Source organism: Sus scrofa, chromosome 6, assembly GCF_000003025.6.
Source record: "Sus scrofa isolate TJ Tabasco breed Duroc chromosome 6, Sscrofa11.1, whole genome shotgun sequence".
NCBI lineage: Eukaryota > Metazoa > Chordata > Mammalia > Artiodactyla > Suidae > Sus > Sus scrofa.
Genome location: NC_010448.4, coordinates 89391609 through 89413775, shown reverse-complemented (window position 1 = coordinate 89413775; position 22167 = coordinate 89391609). Strand labels below are relative to the sequence as shown.

The 22167-nt window shown below is 51.3% G+C and overlaps 1 protein-coding gene and 1 long non-coding RNA gene across 2 annotated transcripts in view; both read left to right on the top strand.

The window, feature by feature from the left end:
- Window positions 1-7306, top strand: part of TRIM62 (tripartite motif containing 62) — a 36325-nt gene extending 29019 nt beyond the window's left edge. Inside the window, exon 6 of the mRNA XM_003127763.4 lies at window positions 4963-7306. Within this exon, the coding sequence (XP_003127811.1) occupies window positions 4963-5513 (551 nt within the window). The 3' untranslated portion in view covers window positions 5514-7306. The remainder of the gene's footprint in view (window positions 1-4962) is intronic.
- LOC106510647 lies at window positions 9849-21893 on the top strand. Its single transcript, XR_001309294.2, has 5 exons — window positions 9849-11125; window positions 14136-14258; window positions 17502-17643; window positions 18398-18508; window positions 19668-21893. It is a non-coding gene; the product is annotated as an uncharacterized LOC106510647 (long non-coding RNA).

Genomic DNA, 22167 nt, shown 5'->3' with positions numbered 1-22167 from the left:
TGTCCCCTCCGAGGGAGACTGCCCCAATCGAGAACTACTGCCCCAGAGCAAGCTGCCTGTGGCACAGGGGCTGAGGGAGCAGCAGTGTGTGCCTTGAAGATCCTGCCAAGGACAGAGGTCCCTAGGGGTTCAGAGAACAGTGACCTGGCTAGCTGGGCCCCTGCCTTTGTCTGTAGGCCTGTGAAGTCACTCTGGCTCCTTTGCCAAAACCAAGGCCCTTTATGTCCAGATGGGAGGGGCAGGTGCCCCCAGGGACCTAGCCCTGGATTCTAGCAGCTTCCTGCCTGCCCCACTTCCAGCTCAGGCTCCCTATTGGGTCACCTGAGAACTCTATCTAGCACCTGTCCCTCCCGACTCTGGAAGCTCCACTCTCCACCCCCACCCCTGCCTCTGCTCTCAGCTGACACTGGAAACCCTCCTCCGACTGCCTGGCCTGATTGCCCAGCTCCCAGGGCACAGACTTCCTTCCTATCCAGGCCAAGTGGCCATTGTTCAGAGGACACCAGACACGGCTTCCTTTGCCGTCCCCCCCCCCACCCCCCGTGCTCCACATCCAATCATTTTGGGTTCCTGCATTCACTGCCTAGCTGTGTGGCCCAGGGCAAATATCTGCCCTCTCTCAGCTTGTCTCATTTATAAGACAGGGATGGGGAAGGTGTGATTTATCTCCCAGGGTAGCTAGGAAAATTAAAGATTAAGATTATTTGTGGAGTTCCTATGTGGCTTAGCGGGTTAAGAACCCAATGTTGTCTCCGTGAGGATGCGGGTTCCATCCCTGGCCCTTGCTCAGTGGGTTAAGGATCAGGTGGCACCACAAGCTGAGGCGTAAGTCACAGATACGGCTCAGATCCGGTTCTGCCATGGCTGTGGCATAGGCCTGCAGCTGCAGCTCTGATTTAACCCCTAGCCCCGGAACTCCCATATGCTGCAGGTGTGGCTGTAAAAAGAAAAAAACAAAAGGATTATTTATTTGTGATAGTCCTAAAATCTGATAAGAGCCTGATACCTGTTTCTTATGATATCATGAATCATAAGGTGCTTCCTCATTCTTGCTGGATATGCTTTCTGGAGCCACATAAAGGAAAGAACATGGTATGAAAAGACAGCTCAAGTTCTAGCTCTGCTTCCACCCCAAGTGGCAACTTGAGCAAGCAACTTATCTCAAAGAAATCGCCTTCAAGCCTCAGTTTCCTCTTCTGAAAATTTGTGCTCCTGGGGTTGCTGTGGTGTTCCCATGAGCTAGAGGGTGTGAAAATGTTTTTCAAATGCCCGCACTGTGCAGCTGGGGGCCTGAGTAGACCAGAGGCCTGAGGGACCAGACTTTTTAAAGGTCTGAGCAGAGCAAAGAGCTGATGGTAGTTCTTGCCCTGTCAGCCCTTGAAGTCACTATCTTTGAGAACAAAGAGCCACTCACTGCAATTGATGGCACTGGACTTTGGAGCTTCTCTGCTGCCTGGGCCACTGCCATGTGTGGTTGATGGTGGCCAGGAGACAGTCTCCATCCCACCCACCTCCCGCCACACAGTCCATGCTCCTTCCTGAATGTCTTTGACCTTGAAGTCTCAGAGAAGCTTAAATGGATGGACAACACACCTGGAGACCAGATGGGCTGCCTCAGTGCCTGCTTTCTGTTTTTATAAGTGCCCCAGGACCCAGAAAAGAGCTCTGATCTGTAAAATTGTGAACCCCAGGGGACAGGATTTGTTTCGCTGGCTCCATCACCTCTCCTGGGGATAAATGATGCGTGGAGGGACTGCCACGACTTCAGCCCATCCTTTGGGGTGTAAAAGCCTCCTAGGAATCAGGCCGCACCCTCTGCCTAATAAGAATGCCAGGCCCTGTCCTTCTACTGGCTGTTGAGCCCTGCCCCCTGTGGATCAGGTCCCGCCCCCCCCTTAGCCCCACCTCTACTGTCAGAACTGACCAATGAATAGCAGACCCTGCCCCTAGACCTACCCAGTGAGTGGCGGTCCTGTCCTCAAGCCCTCTCCGTCAGGGCACTGGGGTCAGCACTCAATGCAGCGTGGATTTCCGCCATCCTACAGGCTTATCTCTGTCTGCCCAATCTCAGAACCACTGAAAGCCCACTTGTCTGCCTCCTGGGGTGCCCTCCCCACTCATCAGCGGCACCAGAAAGGCCTGCATTGCCCACATTGCACTACTTAGGCTTGCAAGCAAGGGGGTGAGCCTCTCCTCTGGTCCTTCTTCCCTGAGCCTGGGTTTTCACCTCTCTCTAGTCTCCTCAAATCGTCCTGAGCACCTCAAATATAAGGCCCAGTTTCCTGCGGGGCACTCACTGTGATATAACTACCCACACATTGGCATTGTGCCCATTCTGTCCCTTTTGCCCCTCTGCCATAGATGCCTGAGTATGACCCACATTCCACAAGCGGTAGGAGTGGCCCTGCGTGTGTCTGATTAGGTTCTTCTCTCCTGAGCTCCCCTCCCACACACACACATACCTCCTACACCCCCTCCACCTCCTACCTCCTGACCCCACTGTGGGAACTCCCACATTCCTCGTGGCAGGAGCCTTCTGGTCTGACAGGCTGTGCTGTGACCAGACGACAGGGTGAAACGTTCATCCACTGACTCATGGCTTCCTCCTCCCAGCTCCCCTCTTCTCTGTCCCTGGATAGAGAATTATGTTTCCATTGACCCCCCTCTATTCACAGGGCTAATTGTTTCCATACAGCTCTCTGACTTCTAAGAACAGGAAACAAGAGTGTAAAATTTAAAACTAAATTTATTCCTGACAGAGCTCATGGAAGCAGCTTGCTAGAAGTCAGTGGTCAGCTTTGTTAGCAGCTGTATGCACAGGAGCACAGTTCAGGGACTGGCCGTCACTCCCTCCTGGAGACGATTGCCATCATTGAGGCATGTGGTTTCTGTGTGTGTACGCAGTCGGCTGAGGTGGTTGAAGTAGGAGGTGATGCCGCAGCCAAGTGTAATCACACCCCCGCTCCACCAGATAAGGGAAGCCCCACAAACACGGATGGAGGAATCCTTCCTTTGCTCCAAGCTGGTGGTAGGATTCCTTTTCCTTTTCTCGCCTCTGTCTTGCTCTGTTCTGGAAGTGGTCATCCAGCCTAAGGAGAGTCAGTTCCAAGTACCTCCTTCTCATTGGGCATCAGCTTCCCCAGGGAGGCGGGAGGAAACAGAGTCCTTGACAAGAGTCATGAGACTCTGAGAGCCAGACCTGCTACGCCAGGGTGGCCAGCCCAGAGCTGACTGACCCAGCTTGTGCTGCCTGCCCCAAAAGCCACACAAGTGGGGTCAGTTTAATTTGGTGGGCCTTTCTGGAAAGCTTCTGCGTGCCAGACCCTGTGCTGGGCCCTGGGCCCACAAGGGAACACCTGGTTGGACAGCGCCCAGCCCTTGCCCTCCTGGTGTAAATGGGGGTAAGATAAAGGCACAGAAACCACACCTCGTATCGGGAGAAGGGCACAAAGTTAAGGAATTTCAGAGGAAGGAGTGAGCACACCCTACTGGGCAACCAGGGAAGGCTTCCCGGAGGCTGGGCCCTGGAACTGGACCTTGGGGGTTGTCATTACAACAAGCAGAGAGAAGGTGGTGGAAGGAACAGTCTGGGCAAAGGCTTTGGGTCTGAGTGGGATGGGGGGTGGTGGGTGAGACGTAGGCAGGAGGAGAGGGCTGGGGTTGGACTGTACGTGGTCTTGATGCATTCTGGCTCTGCCAATGTTTGCCAAGTGACCTAAGACTAGTCACACCTCCTCTGGGTCTCAGGTTCCCCATCTGTCAAAATGGGAGAGCTGGCCAGAGAGTTCCCTGGTGGCCTAGTGGTTAAAGATTCGGCACTGCTGTGGCTCGAGTTTGATCTCCGGACTGGGAACTTCTGGATGCCATGAGTATAGCCCCCAAAAAAGGGGTGGGGTGGGGGGGGAGAGCTGGCCTAGAATCAGTGGTTTTTCAGCTCTTTCAGACCCATCATCTGCTTTTCATAACAAATTTGTAATGTCTCAAAGATAGGACCTTTTCACAACCTTCAAGAATATATATATGCATGTATGTACAAATATATGTATATATTGCACTCTATGATATAAAGGAAAAATAGAAGGAAATTATTTATAGTAGTATATTGTATGTGTCAATTATGTAGCTGCTTACTCACAACCACACTGAAAACCACAATGAAGGAGTCAGGTGCTCACGTCACAGGTAAAACATCTTCTGCCTCAAATACCATCCAAAACAGGTAGGTTATATTAGTCAGTGATGTTATCCTTAGACATATATTTTCCAAAAAAGCAAACGATTCTCAGTGGAGTTCTAGACAAATTCAGTCTCCACCCACCCCCCCGCCCTCACTCCGGAGTTTACATGGGTGTTGCGTGTCAAAATACTCGGTTTATATTCAAACTGAACACCAGTGACTTCAGGTTTATATGGTACATGGAATTAAGTCATAATCCAGATCATGGTAAAGGATGTTTTTCACCCACATGAGTATCTAGTGGAGTATCTGAAACTCTGGTGGGGCTGGAGGGACACTGTGCATCAGGGCATTTAGCATCCTTGGATCCCATCTACGGAGACAATCCAAACACCGCCACACATGGCCAGATCACCCTGCAGGGTGATTATCCAGCACCTGAATAATCTTTAAGCTCCCTCCCAGCCCTAGAATTACCCACTTCTGGACCTCATTCAGATGTATTCAACACGTTTTTGTGGCGTGCCCCCTCTATGCCCTGCCCCCAGGCACTGTTGGTGAACAAGCAGCCATAGTTTCTGTCCTCTGCAGCCAGGTCTAAATTTGGGAAGACTCTAGCTGTCATCTTTCCATTTCACAGAGGGGGACGCTGAGGCCCAGAGAGGGCAGGCTTGTCTTCAGCATCACACAGCCTCCTGGGGACCAAGGGAACCTGGCCTTAGGGAGGCACCATAGAACGGGACCACAGCCCCTTCTCATCTTCTCTTCTTCCTCCATCCCCGCAGTGCCAGCCGCCCTGACCCTGGACCCAGGCACTGCCCACCAGCGCCTGATCCTGTCCGACGACTGCACCATCGTGGCCTATGGCAACCTGCACCCTCAGCCTCTGCAGGACTCGCCGAAGCGCTTTGATGTGGAGGTGTCGGTGCTGGGCTCTGAGGCCTTCAGCAGTGGTGTCCACTACTGGGAGGTGGTGGTGGCAGAGAAGACGCAGTGGGTGATTGGGCTTGCCCATGAGGCCGCGAGCCGCAAGGGCAGCATCCAGATCCAGCCCAGCCGTGGCTTCTACTGCATTGTCATGCACGATGGCAACCAGTACAGCGCCTGCACCGAGCCCTGGACGCGGCTCAACGTCCGCGACAAGCTCGACAAGGTGGGCGTCTTCCTGGACTACGACCAAGGGCTGCTCATCTTCTACAACGCCGACGACATGTCTTGGCTCTATACGTTCCGCGAGAAGTTCCCGGGCAAGCTCTGCTCCTACTTCAGCCCCGGGCAGAGCCACGCCAATGGCAAGAACGTGCAGCCACTGCGGATCAACACCGTCCGCATCTAGGGCGATGGAAGGAGACCACGGGCGCCCGGGAATGGTCACCAGCGAGGGCCCTGCCCAGGAGACCTGAGGCCTGGACTGCAGCCCAGCTGGGCCACCCTGAGGTCTCCAGGCAGTTGTTCACCTTTCAGCCTCCATTTCCCTGTCTGTAAAATGGGCCAGAGAGGTGTCTCCATGATTCCAGAACTCTTCCAGCACTGATGTTCTGTAGCTCTGACCTCCATGGGGATACAGCTTTAGTCCAAGGATGTGACATGGCTTCTCCTCAGAGCAGCCCCTGCCCAGCCCTCATCTTCCTTCTCTCAGGGGCAGGGGACTGTGTCCCTGTGTCTCCCTCCCATCCACATGCCCTGACCTCAGGATGTGTTAGAGTATTGCCCGCAGTTGGCAGCCCAAAAGATACACAGCGCCCTCCTATGCTCCCAGGTCTACGACGTGCCCATGACCAAGCTAGTGATGGGCCATTTTATCCTTGACCCCAGTCCATGGTGGACACAGGCAGCAGCCAGCCCCAGGGTTGCCTGAGAACCACCCTCTCCTTCCACCCCTGTACTAAGAGCTTTATGGTGCCTCTTTTACCCACTCAGGTGCAGGCAGAAATGATGTGGCCTGTGGAAGGCACCCAGCAGGGGAGCCCACATTTTACAGTCACCACGCCACCACCTTCCTGCCCGTAGGTCTTAAGGCAGGATAATGGCACAGCCAAGGCTGATGCAGAACAAGAAGCACTGGATAGTGGCGGTCCCTTGGATGGTGAAAGCCCCCAGCAGCTCTGAACAAGGGTCCAGCCAGGCCTCTGTGACCAGGCTAGGGGGGAGTGAGCCTGCGGAGAGCAGTTGTTTTAGTCAGGCCCTGAATGCTGGGATGGGCTGTTGGCTGGGCCCCCTCATCAGTCTTGGCATCTGCCTCAGTTGCGATACTGTTGCAGAAAGCAAGAGCTGCTTTGGCGAGTTTAATTAGACAAGGATTTATTACCAGGTCCCCAGTGGCTTTGCAAAGTCCCTGGAAAGGCTGGAGGAGCAGACGCTGCTGAATGTCCAGGAACAACTCCCAGCCACCAAATTCATCATTACCAGGAACACTGCTCCATCTGCAGGAAGCCACTGCATCAAGAGGGTGCTGGCTACAGAACTGTGCTCCCTCTGCTACTGTCCAGGCCAGTAAATGGACATCCTGAGGCCTGCCTCCCTCCACTCACATCAGTTTCCAGATCCAAATCTCTACAAGGGATTCTGTTTGGGGAAACTTAAATCAGATCCAGAACCTTGGCTGCAAGGGAGTCTGGGACATGTACTTTTCTTCTTTCCAGCCTCAGCCATACAAAAAGGCACAACAGAGGAAAGTTAGGATGGATGTTGAACAAGCGCACCCACAGTTTTTGCCACTGGAACCCGCCTCTGGGCCTTGGCTTTGGAGCAGCAGTGCTTCCAGGTGTCCTGCTCAGTGGCTCTGTTCCTGTCCAGGACAGGGGCCAGGGGTGGGGGGTGGGGGTGGGGGGCAGGCCTGCGGGACCAAGCTGAAGTGTCTCGTAGGCCTTGGCTTCTCTTTCTAATCCTGGGGCCTAGATTCTGAACTTGGGGTCTCTGACCCCACCCATCTCAAAGGAGCCAGACTAGCTGAACTTGGGGGGCTCCCTCCTCATAACTGTTCACCCCCTGGGGCCTTCCCTTGGGCAGGAGGAATCCTCAGTCTCAGCTACCAGAATATCTGGGCCACCCCCAGCAGTATTTTTATTTTAAATGTTGCCCATTTTGTGAGTTATGAATTTGTATTAAATTAAAGTTACAGGCTGTGCAGAGTCACTTCCATTCAGACACACCCTGCGATCACATCTGTTTCGGCGCAGGCAGGGTACCTGCATTAGCACAGCTAATACACAAAGCAACGATATTATGGATAGTATTATGCCCATTTTATGGGGTGGGAGGGGGCGGGGGGGGCAGGGGAAATGAGGTTTAGAGAGAGGCCATGACTTGCCTTCAGTCCTGTGTCCCACACTGGTGAGTTTAAAACAGAGTGGGCCTGAGGCACCTACATCATGACTTTTCATCTGGGAAAGACTATCGGCTGCCTGGAGGAGAGCATGGTGGTAGCCTTAGGAGCAGACAGAGGGAAGCTCCTGAGACAGTGACAAGAGCCTGGTCATTGGAACCCCACAGACCTGGGCTTAAATCCAGGCCCCGTCACTGTGTGATCTTAGAGAAATGACTCAACCTCTCTGGACCTCAGTTTTTCCATATGGGAAAAATCATGCCAATCTCACACAATATATTGGTGAGCTGCAAAGTGCCTCTCATGCCAGCTGCCTCCCACAGTCAGGGCCTGGAACTGTGTGGGGTTTCTGAACCTCTGGGCTGGCTCTGCCCCTGAGGAGTCTGTCTTCTTCCTTGTGCCTCGTGAGGGGCGGGGGACCACCTAGGCCAGGAAGGTCCTCAGGTCGCTGTGTAGAAGGAGGTCCATCCCACCTCTGATGGATGGGGAAGTGGCCTGGCTGGGAGTCAGGGCCCCACAGAGAAAGGCCACTGCCCCCCCCCCCGCAGTTGCACAGTGCAGCAGCCTTGGAAACAAGACCCCTGGGTCTAGTCTTAATTCTGGGCCGACTCATTTTGTACCCTGAGGGTCCTTTCCTCGGTGTCCTCACCTGCAGAATGAGGGAGGTCGGACCTCTCTGAGGCACCAGGTGGATCTTCGTCTGTACCTGGAGGTCGGGGGGAGGGGGGGAGAGGGAACTACTCCAGCCATGGACTTGTTTGGGGAGGAGGGACATGAACAAGGGCAGGGCGGGGGGTTGTTGGCAAGGGTGGAGGGGAGGTCTCTGAATGGCTGATGGAGAGCACCCCAGTTTGCAGAGAAGTAGGGGGTGATACTGGGACTAGACTATCCTCATCCCACCCTTGCCCCATGCTCTCAGATCCCTGTGACTCCCCCAAAGCCACACCCCTCCATTTGTGCTCAGTGGGCCTGTCCTCTGGAGGAGAATCACCCTGTCTATGGCACGCCCTTCTTCTCCCCTCTCCCAATCTCAGATCAGGTCCTAGAAATGTTGGCCAATGCCTGGTCTTCGCTCCTGATCTCCAAGTGTCCGGGAAGAACTGTAGGGGCCTAATTTGAACACCCAGCTGGGGACTCTGGGAAATTAGGGTGCCTCCAAGAGGTATGACGTGTCCAGAGACTTCCTGAATGAAAGAACCTAGGGGTTGTCAAGTTAAGGCCGGGACCCCACACTTAACACAGGTCATTGAAGACAGGAGGCCAAGGCAGCCCAGCCCTGGAGAGGAAGGGGGAGCAGCAAAGATCTTCCCCAAGACAAGAAAGAATTGACAGAATGAAAGAAATTCCATTGCCATCCCTGTTTGTGGTCAGCAAGCAAAGTGCTGGTACTTTTTGTACCTTATCTAACATCAAGACAAGTCCATGAGGTTGGTATCGTTATCTCAGTGTTTGAAACTCTACTTCCTGGGGGATCCGCAGCCAGGACTCATTAGAGCTGGAAATCAGACCCAGGCCCATCCAAGGCTAAAGTCCAACCCTTTACTGACCTCCCTGAAGATCCTTCTCAACTTTGAGGACCGCTTCCTTGATAAGCAGAAGCCACCAGATTCCCCCTGGGATTCAAAGTGAGAGCTTAACCCAGGCTCCAGATCATTGAATTATGCAATTGTGAGTCAAGTCTCATCTGTAAGCCCTGCCTCACAGAGCTCCCCGGTCCAGGGTGCATCCATGAAGGCACTGTGGGACCCTGAGCAAATCCCTCTCCCTTCCCTGGACCTCAGTTTCCCCACCTTAATTGGGGAGGGGCTAGAGAGCTAGCTAATTGATTGCCAGGGTAGTGGCTCTAATGGTTCAGGATTCTGTAAGTCTAATGTTGGACCCAGGGCTTGGCCTGCTCAGCACCTAACAAGGCCATTAGCTCTGGGTCTTTCTCTCTGGGGTGTCAGCAGGAGCAGAAAACAACAGAGATAAGGTCTCTTGGCAGCACAGTCTTGGCTTCGGGACTCTAGGGATGGACCTTCCCTCCTGCAAGAGAAGCCATCCTGGGAGGCTGACTGCTCAAACCTGGGCAGCATTCCTGGCTTCCTCCCCTCCTGCCTGAGTCCTGGCTCTGTTCACTGTCCCCAAATGCTCCACCAGAATGTCAGTTGCAAAGGACCGTGTCACAGGCTTACATGCAGGGAGCCTGAGGTTGGGCGGGGCGGGGGGGGGGGGGAATGCTGGCCGAGGTGCTGAATCATTATTGGCCATCAGGGCAAGGTTAATTTTCCCTCCCTCTGGGACACCTACAATTCTAGCCAGTGTCTCTGGGGAAGAGGAGGTGATAGAAAGCAGAACAGAAATGAGGGGGAGAAGGGGAGAGAGGGAAAGCAGAGAGGCCTTCAGGAGGCAGAGCCTTCAAAAAATAGCAAAAGCAGGAGATGAGAAAAGACTTTTATTTTTAAATATGCTCATTTTCCTTTGTTTTTCTTCTCCATCTGGATGAAATTATGTGGATTTTTGTTTACCCCAGATAGAGAGTAGAACAGTCTTCCAACTTTCAAAAATTTGACGGTCGGTTCTATCTTATTTCTGACCATTACGAAATGCCCCCGTTCACCCGAGGAATCCAATGAAGTAGGGAAGAGCTGGCACTTTGGACCAGAGGACCGGGAGCTTCCTACTCTGATGTCGTGACAAGGGAGACCCTTTCAAGAGGCTAGGGCCAGAGGCACAAAGCCCAAGCTCTGGTGAGCTCTCAAAAACTGTGGGCCGCCATGTGACCAAGTCTGAATGCTGGAGGAGCCTAGAGGTTCCTCCGGTCTAATCCTGAGGCCCAGAGAGGGTTTCTAGCTCAAGGACATAGAGCACATGGCAGAGCCAAGGCTGGAACCCAGGTGTCCTGGCTTCTGGTTGCTGAGGAGGGAGAATGGCCTGCTGAGAGGGCCCCTACCCAGGCAAGAAAAAGGAGCACAGAGGGTCAGCTGGAAGGGGTCAGGGCAGGACTGAGGAGGGCGGGGCTTAGAAGAGAAGAGCTCCCATAACTAAAAGATCAGTGGGGTGTAGGGGTGCCCTGAGAGGTGGGGACTGCAGCTCCTCAGAAGGAAAGAACAAAGCAAAGTCAGGAATTCCTCTCTGGGGTGGAAACAGCCCAGCTGAGCATGCTGGTCAGCATCACAGACTCCAGAACGTGATGCTAAGAGATCACCTGTCTCAACGCCATGATTCCACAGGTAAGAAAACGGAGACCCAGATGTGACGTCACCTAGGAGGCAGAGCCAGATCCAGACTCAGGTCTCCAGACTCACAGCCATCGGCTCTTTTCATGCAACCTTTAATCTCCCCACTGTGGATTCTGATGGCTCCTCCCACCCCCTGGGAACCTGCAGTCTGAACAGAAGGAGAAGGGGAGTGGCCAGGGTCCCCGCAGCCCCAGGCACCGAGAGCTCTGTACCTTTCTCCATCCTCTCCCCAAAGAGAACAGAGAATTGGCTGGGACCCCAATGGCCCCTCCTCCAGGGCAGAGTCAATTGGTGCCTGCCCACACCTGCTACCTCCCTTACTGGCAACAGAGTCAGAGCCAGCACCAGCCACAGCAAGGACAAAGCCACCTGGGCAGCTGCTGGAGCCACAGGGAGACAGAGGTAAGCAAGGGCATTGAGAGCAATGGCCCAAGGGGTCCTCTGATCCCATGGCACTAGAGTCAGCCCTGGTACCACAGGTGGTTTGAGGATTTGGAATTTTTTTTCCCAGATAAGAGGCTTTGCCCTCTCACTCCCTGTAGGCTGAGCCACTGGGCTTGCTTCCTCTACTTGCTGCAAACCCCAGACCTTCCATGACCAAGCTGCCAGATCTACAAACCAGGAATGGGGTCCTGGGGGCAGCAGCTCTTCTCCTGCCACTGGGAGAAGGGAGAAGCAGATAAGGTCCCCAGGAGGTCCCAGGTGAAGCAGACACCAGATGGAGGTGTGTCTGTCTCATAGGTGTGGACTGCGCATCGAGATCTGAGCAAACCTGCTAAATCTGGAGTGAGTCCAGTGACCCTGGACAGCTTTCTGCATTGTCACCTGTGGGTGTCCACCCCTCATTGGTTCAGCAAGAGAGATGGGTGGCCCTGGGCTATGGGGCAACCACAGGTGCTAAGGTTCTAGCTTGAGGCAGCTTCATGAAATCTGCCCAACAGTGCCCACTCCCTTCACCCTCCCTCTTCTTCTTTTCTTTTTTAATCAGCTGCACCCACAGCATTTGGAAGTTCCCAGGCCAGGGACTGAATCCAAGCCCCAGCTGCAACCTACACCATAGCTGCAGCAACACTGGATCCTTTAACTCACTGCGCCGGGCTGGTGATCAAACCTGCATCTCTGCAGCGACCTGAGTCGCTGCAGTCAGGTTCTTAACCCACTGCACCACAGTGGGAACTCTTCCCTCCCTCTTCTTTCAGGGGTCTCCCTCAGTCACACTTGTGGAAAGTCCTCCTCCACGCCTTTCATTCCTCCATCAAAACTTAGCGTTCTGCATTCCTCACTAACTTATGGTTTGCAGTGCCTCCCCCCAAAATCCATGAACATAGAAACCTCTCTTAAAGAGTAGCTGTGGTGGGGAGTTCCCACGGTGGCGCTGTGGAAGCAACTCCGACTAGGAACCATGAGGATGCAGGTTCAATTCCTGGCCTCGCTCAGTGGGTTAAGGATCCGGTGTTGCCGTGAACTGTGGTGTAGCTCGCAGATGCGGTTCGGATCCCCCGTTGCTGTGGCTGTGGTGTAGGCTGGCAGCTATAGCTCTGATTGGTTCTCCTAGCCTGGGAACCTCCATATGCTGTGGGTACAACCCTAAAAAAAAAAAAAAAAAAAAAAGGAAAGAAAAAAGTAGCTATGGTGGGATTTTAGCACCACACCAACAAGTGGAAGAAAGATAATAATGAGGATGGGAAGGCAGAGGAGACTTCTTATGATTCCATCTGGGCAGCACTACAGCAGCTGTTACTGAATGGGCACAGACCTGGCCAGAAATGATCGTGGCTCCTATGCACTGATCCAAGCCCTGCTCTTGGTCCAGCCCTCAGCCCTCACTCCCCCTCACCAATACCGAAGAGGCTCATGGTGACACAACATTGCCTTTCTGTTTTCAGGGTCTCCCAGTGGAGGAGAAAAAGAGTATGCATATAATGCTAGAATCAGAGCACTCAGAATATTAGGATCCCAAATGGACAGTGTTAAGCATAATTTGGCCCTTAACACAAGCTTTTGTAATACTTGTCCGCCTCCTAGAATTCCCTTGCCTTCCTTTATCTTCCTGTTGAGATCTTACTCATCCTTCAAGTCCCATTCAAGGTGAAGCTGTCCTAGGTGTTCAGGTCCAGCAGAACGCAGTGTTCTGGGCTTGTGGCACTTTGGGTCTTCCATCGCCACTAGACCATGAGCATCTTGAAGCAGGACTCGTGTCCCATGGTTCTGCCCACTGGGGGCAGAGAGGGTCTCAGAGAATGTTTGCTGGCTAGAACTGGTGAGTGTCCAAGCTGGAATCAAGAAAGCACTTCATGTCCAAGTTGGGTGGAATCTTAGAGAAGGAGGATGGCTCCTCCCTAAAGATGCTCAGGGTGAGTCCCCTGACCACCCCCAGCCAGATTCTGCACAGAGAGAACCAGCAAGAGTGAGCAAGACAAGGAACATTGTTTGTTTGTCTGTTTTTTTTCCAATTACAAAATAACTTCTGCTCTCTGCAGAAAACATTCAAATAAACCTAAGTTCATAAAGCAGAAAGTCCTCTCACCCCGCTCCCAGGAGTAAACAGCTGTTAACAGTTTGGTGAAGATCCTTCCAGGCATTCCTGCTTATGCACGAGCAAAACTAGATTTTTTTTTTCTTACAAAAATAGGTTCATTCTTCCTTTCCTATGAGTTCTGTAAATTTCTAAAGTGGAATTTGTTGGTCAAAAGGCTTGCTCACTTAAAATGCGTCGCTTTCCTAAGTAATTTTTTTTTCTTATAACATGTTCATTGCAGAAAATTTGGAAAATACAGTCAAGACACTCAGAGAAAAATTACCCATCAACCATTATTTGGAGATAACCACTGCTAGCACTTTTTTTTTCTGTCTTTTTAGGGCCGCACCCAAAGCATACGGAAGTCTCCAGGCTAGGCATCGAATCAGAACTATAGCCACCGGCTATACCATAGCCACAGCAACACTAGATTGGAGCCATGTTTGTCTGTGACCTACACCATAGCTAATGGCAATGCCAGATCCTTAACCCACTGATCAGGGCCAGGAATCAAGCCCTCATCCTCATGGATACTAGTTGGGTTCATTTCCGCTGAGCCATGATAGGAACTCCCACTGCTAGCAATTTGAGGATAAGGTTTACGGGGTTTTTTTTTTTCCATGAGTATATGTGTTTATTTACAAAAATGAGAATACACTCTCCTTTTGTTCCATAGCCTATTTTTTTTCTCCACTTGGTAACAGATTGTGTGCATTTTTCCTTGTTGTTAAATAGTCTTCTACAGCATCTGTTTAATACGATGAGATTGTTTGACCTTGAGGGGTCCCCTAGAGGCCTGCTTTTCCTGACCTCTTCTGAGCAGAGAGCCTGCTACAACAGTTGGCCAGAACCTGTTGCTCCAGGATGTAACCTTGGCCTACCCCCCACTTTCAGGAAACGAAGGCCTAGGAAGCCCTTGAGCACCTGCACCGCCACCCCTCCTGAGTGGAGGCCCCAACACCCCATTGATGGGCTCAGATCCCTCCTGTAACTTCTCCACTGCTGCCCCCCAATGCAGTAAGTAGACACCTGCCCCTTTCCTCTGCTGCCTTCCTGGACTTTGGGCTCTTCTGATCCTGGGGGTGGGGATTTAAGTGATCCTGACCTTGAGGTGGAGAAAGGCCTCTGGAATCAGGTCGGGGGGTAAAGGGAGGAGTTCCACTTGCCCTTGTACTTCAGTCAGTTTCCCTGATACTCTCCAGACTGGAGGAGGAACAGGAGCAAGTCGTCAGGGAGGGGCTGGGGCAGGAAGCTGAGCCACTTGAAAGCTTTCTAGTTCCCAAAGCAAATACTCCATTTCCCAGCCCAAGCCCATGATCTGTCCCAGGAAGTTACCAGCCAGAGAGCGTAGAACTAAGTGTGATCTTGGATAAGACCCTTTTCCCCTTGCTGGTGGGGGCTGGGAGGGGGGCAGGGGGGTGTTATCTTCAGTCTTCTCATCAACATAACATGTGGTTCCTAAGGCACTGTCTCAGCTCAGGAATTCTGTAATCCAATCTGAACCCATGCACTCTTTCCTCTCCAAGCCCCTGCATACCCTATGATTTGTTGAACCTAATTGTGCCCAGGCCTTGTTTGAGGGACCTTTAAGATGAGGTGGATTTTTCGCTGTCATCTCCTTTAATCCTCACAACAATCCTGAGAGGAGGTATTGCATTTATGCCCATTTTACAGATGAGAACACTAAGTCCAGAGAGTTAAGATGATTTTCCAATTAAGTGGTAATGCTTAGATTTGAACCCAGGGTTGTGTGACTCCCAAACGTGTGACACTCCCTTACTTGTCCTCCTACCTCCACACCACTGTGATGTGGGCAGGGAATCAATGCTACAGCTGAGGAAACTGAGGCCAGAGAGGGAAGATGAATTCCTCAAGGTCACCCAAAGTGAGATAAATCCAGGCTTTGTGCCTCCCAGCCCATCCTCACCTCCTGCCCAGCACCTGCTAGTTTTCAAAGAGGGAAGCTGGTGAGTTAGAAACAGCCCAGAACTGAATGAGGGTAGGGAAGTCAGGTGGGGAGGCTGTGTTTGTTCAGCCCAGCCTGGGTCCCCCCCCACCCCGGCCAACTGGCACCTCCCCAGCTCCATCCAGAGAAGTATTGACTTTGGGCAGGTCCCGAAGGAGAAAAGGTGACACTGCCTATGGGTGGGGATGGGCGGGTCAGAGAAGCCCATTCCCTACTCTCCTCCTAGACGCCCCACTGTGCTCTCTACTCCCTCGCTCTCCCATTCGGCTCACCTGACAAATCCCTATCAAGTGCCTGCCAAATCCCTATCAAGTGCCTGCTACGTGCTGGTGCTGGCGCTGAGCTATGCAAGGACGGGTGCATCCCAGGTGTCTATCAAGGAGCTAATAGGCAGACACAGCACATGTGCTGCGGGCTGGGCTGGGACAGGAGGGGAACCCCAGGAATTTGGAGTGGAGGGGCCTGCTGGAGGAGGTACCATGGAAGCCGAGGCCTGCAGCATGAGTGAGACTTGAGCAATGTATTCCAAGAAGAGGGAATAGCATGAGCTAGGGAGAGGAGGCTGGAAATGAGGTCATGCAGCTAGGGGTTGAATGTAAGGCAGAAGGGCAGAGCAGTGAGGCTGGAGAGGAAGGCTGGACTGGGTCATGCCATCCTGTGAGCCATCTGAGGGCAATGGGGGCCATGACAAGGAATTAAGCGGGGAAGGAAGATGGTCATATTTGCATGGGGTGGGGCACAGCTGGAGGCAGGGAGTCCAGAGAGAAGGCTGAAAGATGGTAAGGCTGAAGGGGGAGGGGTGGTAAAGGAAGAAGTGAAAGATAGGGAGTTCCCATTGTGGCTCAGCAGTAACGAACCCGACTAGTATCCATGAGGACGTGGGTTCGATCCCTGGCCTCACTTGGTGGGTTAAGGATCTGGTGTTGCCCTGAGCTGCAGTGTAGGTCGCAACCTACACTGGGACCTCACGTTGCTGTGGCTGTGGCATAGACCAGCAGCTGCAGCCCTGATTTAACTCCTAGCTTGGGAACCTCCATATGCCGCAGTGTGGCCCTAAAAAGACAAAAAAAAAAAAAAAAAAAAAAAGAAGAAGAAGAAGAGGCGAAAAATGGGAGAAATGACAGTTCTCCTGAGAAATGTCTAGAGCTGGGTTACTTAGCCTTCTTCCCCTATGTCAAGAGCCCCAGAAAGGACAGGCACAGAAAGCTGGCAGTTCTGTAGAACAAAACTCAGAGCCCCCTCATTGGTCCTGGCACCAGCAGAACCCTGAGAATTTGAAGCTTGCAGTTTCCCACACCACAGCATCCCTGGGTAAACCTGCACAGAGGCAGGATGCTCACTAGCTCCTCCAGTCATGGAGGTCCCTTCTCACATGGGTCCCCTCCTATCCCCACTGGCCCCAGCTCTGTCCTCCCGGCCCCCCTCTCCAAGGCCTCCTCTCCATAGGACAGCCCTTTAAAGGTCCCTCTGTTAACTCCTTTCCCAAGGACACCTTCTCATTCTTCAGCTGAATAAACTGAGGCAGGACTAGGGGATCCCTCTGCTACCTAAGCATCTTAGCTGACACGAGCAAAGGGTAGTCAGCCTGGGTTCAAATCTTGGCCCTGCCACTTACCAGCTGGGTGATCTTGGGCAAGACACCACACCTGGCTAGCCTCAGTTTTCCCGTCTGAAAAACAGTGATAATAACAGCTACCCTTGCAGAGTTGCTGTGAGGACCAAGGGAGTCAAACCCATCGTAATACCTAAGGAGAGCTAGACTTTCCTGAGGGACTAGCATATGCCGGGTGTTGTTTTACTGAGCTGGGCCACATCCCCGGCCCATTGCAATTGTTCAAGACATGCTTATTGGGAAGCATGTGGATAGCATGAAGGCCTGGCAGCAAGGAGATCTGGGTTCAAATCCTCCCTTTGCCCCTTATTACCTTTTTAACCTCAGGCAAACCAGCCCCTGTATCTCAGCCTCTCTATCTGGTGAGTGGGAATAGCAGAGGCATCTAGTCTCGTTGGATAAGACAGGGTATATGAAGCATCAGGTGTTACCAGCATTGTTTCTCTCCCTTTAAGTCCACAAGCACCTTCTAAGTGCCAAACACTGGAGGAAAATAACTATTGGCTCCTCATCCAAGGTTGTTCAATCTTTGCCTTCAAGCACGTTCTTGCCCTGAACCATGCCTTCTCCAGACCTGGAACCCCAATACTGTGTGGGCCACAGCTACTGAGGGCAGGGACACAGCCTACCCCTGGGGAGAAGTCCACTACCCATGCCTTGATGTCTCTGTCCCTTTGGCCAGACGTGGGTGGCCTGCAGGCTGCGGTGATCGTCATCCCAACCCTGCTCTCCTCGTCCTCTCTGCTGGTCATCAGCTGCATCTTATGGAAGACATGCCGTCGGTGGTCTCGGGTCAGCCACTCCAGCCCACCGTCCTTGCCCAGGTAAGCGGCTCAAGGACACTAAGGACAGCGAGGTTCCATTTCTGCTTTATTCTTTGTCTCCTTGGGAAAAGCCCTATCGCATCTTTATTGCCCAAAGGTGGCACATGGGACCCTTAGGAGGAGAAACTCTCCTTACTCTCCAGAGGCAACAACGGATGATGATGTTCTGAGCTGGACAAAGCCTTGCAGAGGTCACAACCACGTGTGTGGCCTCAGAGTCTCCTATGCCCCTGTGCAGATTCTGCTGGGTCTTACTCACTAACCACTCAAGTCAAGGCAGCCCATTGCACAGGCCCTGTAACTGTGGCCTTAGATGACTATGAGACAAAGGCTGCCCTTGGCCACATGCCACCCCCCTACCTCCCTGTGATGCCCCTAGGGGGGCCCCATAGGGAACCTTACCAAAGAGCAGGAGGTCCTCCTCCAGGGACGGGATGACAGCACTCCTGCTTTCATCCCAGTTGGGGTGTCGTTTATCATATTATCCAAGGCTTGCGGGCCTTAGAACTTTCCACTTCTCTTATCCGAAAACACTCGCATCACCAGTGCTTCCCTGAGGTCAGGGAGTTTCAGTTTATTGTATGGCTCTTAGGAAGAACATAGCCCCAAGGCCTCTGACAGGCAAGGCTTGGATGGTATGGAAACTGCCAGGTCCCTAGAGCCCTGCCCAGCCTGCAGCCTCCCTCCCCCTTTTCTACTGCCTGAGCCCTGGGATTCAGAGGGGCAACAAAGTGAGGAAATGGGTCTCTTGCAGCTAATACAAAAACCCAGAATTCTCACCACTGACCCAAGATCACAGGACGTCTGCTCCCACTGGATGCCGCCAAAGGTTCATGGCTCCTCTCACTTATCCAACGATACTCAGGTGTGTACCTTGTGCTGGGCATGCCAGGCATTGGGTTTATTACAACAAATGAGACCTGGACTAGTAATCTAGTAGCCAGAACAGAACAATGACAGCAGAATTTGAGAATCACTTGGATGGGGTATAGGAGCCTGGGGGAGCATAAAAAAGAGACCACTGGAATTCCCATTGTGGCTCAGCAGTAACAAACCTAACCAGTATCCATGAAGTTGCAGGTTCAATCCCTGGCCCTGCTCAGTGGGTTAAGGATCCAGCATTGCCGCAAGCTGTGGTGTAGGTCACAGATGTGGCTCAGATCCCACATTGCTGTAGCTGTGGTGTAGGCCAGTAGCTGCAGCTCTGATTCAACCCCTAGCCTGGGAACTTCCATATGCCTCAGGTGCAGCCCTTAAGATTTAAATAAATAAATTCGTAAGAGACCATTAACCAGCCAGGGAAGAAGAGATAAGGAAAGCTTCTTAGAAGTGCCATCTAAACTGAGACCAGAAGGATGACTAGGCACTTGCTGGAAGGAAGGTGGGAAAGGACAATACAGGCAGAGGGGCCAGAAAGCACAGTGTAGGGTTTGGCAAACTATGGCCCACTTCCTGCTTTTATAAGTTTTTACTGAGACATAGTCAAGTCCAGTCACTTACATATTGTCTCCAACTCATTTGATCTACACAGCAGAGTGGAATAGTTTGGAAGAGAAGCTGTGGCTCACAAAGCATAAAACATTTACTATCTAGAGTTCCCATCGTGGTTCAATGGCTGATGAGCCCCACTAGTATCTGTGGGGACTTGGGTTCGATCCCTGGCCTCACTCAGTGGGTTAAGGATCCAGCGTTGCCGTGAGCTGTGGTGTAGGTCGCAGACGCAGCTCGGATATGGCATTGCTATGGTTGTGGTGTAGGCCGGCAGCTACAGCTCCAATTCGACTCCTACCCTGGGAGCCTCCATGTGCCAAGCGTATGACCCCAAAAAGACCAAAAAAAAATTTTTTTTTTTGCTGACTCCTAGAGATTAGAGGGCTTAGGCTGACTTTTAGGAATATAGTGGCTGGATGGTTGAGAACTGCAGTAGGCAGCTCGCAGTAAGTCCTTCTTCCCTTGGTCACGGCGGACTGGTTGGGGTAGACACACCTGATTTAAACTGATCTAATCAGATTCTCTCCTCCTAGGAATTTGAAATGTGGAATATAAGACCCAGAAATGGAGCTAAGTTACATTAACGTCTGTGAACCTCTGCTGCTGAGGCCCCTAGAGCTGCCCTGCTCTTCCCAGACCTGTTAATCAACAATGCCTTTGATTCTAAAGACCCTCACAGTCAATTCCCCAAACCTGTAGTTTTGGTTTCCTTTCAATGTCAGTTTCTGATACTTTTAATGAAAAAAACTTTAACTAAAATTAACAGAGTGAAGAGAGATGAAGCTGGTAGTGTGTATAGATTCAGTCAGCATGGTCCAGTATATGCATAATATGAGCCACATACATAATTCTACATTTTCCAGTAGCCACATTTTAAAAAGTAAAAAGAAATTAGTGATAATAATTTCAATAATATGTTTCATTTCACCCAGTATAGACACATATTATCATTTCAGTATGCAGTCAATATTTTTAAATTGCTAATAAGATGTTTTACATTCTTCTCTTTGACCATGGAATTTAAGCTGGCATGGGAATCTTAATCATGTTATTCATAAATAGTTCAGTTCTCCAACCCCACCACTTGCTTCTGGGCCTTTAGTAGAAACACCCTTTCCCGTCCGGTGGTGGCTGGTTTTGGCCATGTGATTAGCTCTGGCTAATTAGATAGCGGATCCTTGATGGAACATTTAATTGCCAACAAGACCCTCCAGAGTTCTCTTTTCACTCTGGCTCAGTGACCAACAATAATGAGATGGTGGCTTTTCCCTCAGCTGGGGCTACAAAAAGCAGAGTCCCCTGTCAAGCCACAGTGTTCAAATTGTGCAAGCAAGAAATTGATCTTTCTTTGTTGTTTTGAAGCTTAAAATGTAAGCCTTAAGTATAAGCCTGAAACACTGGGATTGTTTGTTACTGTAGTACCACCTAGCCTATCCTGACTGATACAACTGGAGGAAAGGACAGTAACAGGGAGAGAGATAATGCAAAATGAAGGACTAAGAGATTTCAGTTCCTGGCATTAAAGGATTGATGTGGTCAGAAGAGGAGGGGGAAATAACTAGAAAGACATGATAGGTATTAGATTCATGGCAAGGTCCAGGGTATGACCATGGAGGGCCTGAGGTGGAGAGAGGGCAAGATCTTTGAAGCAAGTAACCAAGAGAACAATGCTGATGCATTAACAGTATCTTCAATTTTTGTTAAAACACAAACATTTATTGTGTCACGGTTTCTGTGGGTCAGGATCATCTGTGTATACTGAAATCATCAAAGATTAAGACAGAGACAAGGCTGGAGAGAGCAACAACCAGAAACTTAAAAAATGTATTGTTTCTCTTTCTGCAACAAAGATATGAGTGCCATGAAGGCAGGGACTTTTGTGCTCACTTTTATATCCCCAGTGCCTGGGTCAGTGCCTGGCACAAAGAAGGCACTTAATACATAGTTGCTGAATGAATGACCAAATGAAGGGGACACACTTTGACAAGTAAGTTTAGCTCAGTGAAGAGAGTTCCTTCCAGTTTTTACAGCCTTAATCCTATTTTTCTGCAATATCCCACACCCCCAGACCACAGTGACTGGACTGTATCCAACCTAGAGTCTGCTTGTTGATCTATCTTGTTGTTGCCAGAAATCTCAAGGAGCTACTTTTTAAACTCATCCCCAGTGGCCCGCACGCTGGCAACTCTAGCTAATACCATCCCCCATGCTACCAAACAGTGGTGTTGTTCTCTCCTCTGCCTTTTCCCTCATTCCCACATCTAACTCCATTGCCAAATATCTTCCCTTTTTTTCCCCAGATGTATCTCAAATCTGTCCTCTGCTCCTCACCCCCTCTAACCTGCTTCAATCCAGATTCTCATCATCAATTCCTTGGCCTAGAACAAGTGTCCCTTCCAAGTCATCCTGCTTTTTTTCTTTGCTTCTAATGTCTCTCTATTATCCAGTTATCTGCTGATGCATTAACAGTATCTTCAATTTTTGTTAAAACTTAAACCCACAAACATTTATTGTCTCACGGTTTCTGTGGGTCAGGAATCTGGATGTGGCTTAGCTGGGTGCCTCTAGCTCAAGGTCCCAACCATCATGGCCATCATGTGTTAGCCAGGGCCACAGTCATGTGAATGCTTACCTGGAGGAGGATCCACATCCAAGCCCACTTGTGTGGCTGTTAGACGTCCTCAGCTCCTCGCTGGCTATTTGACAAGGACATCAGTTCCTGGACACATGGTCCTCTCCATAAGGCAGCTTACAACATGGCAAGCGTCTTGCCTAAGAGCAAGTGAGCTAGAGAGAAAGAGGGGATGCTCGAGACCGAAGCTACAGTCTTTGTAATATAATCTCAGAAATGACAACCCATCACTTCCAATTCCATTCATTAGAATGGAATCAATAAGCCCAGGTCATACTCAAGGCGAGAGAATCATATCAGGGAGTGAATACTGGAGTTTGCGATCACTGGGGACATCTTAGATACTGCCTGCCACAACTTCTTCACTATCTCCATAAGGTGCAAAGCTGATCTCCTAAAAT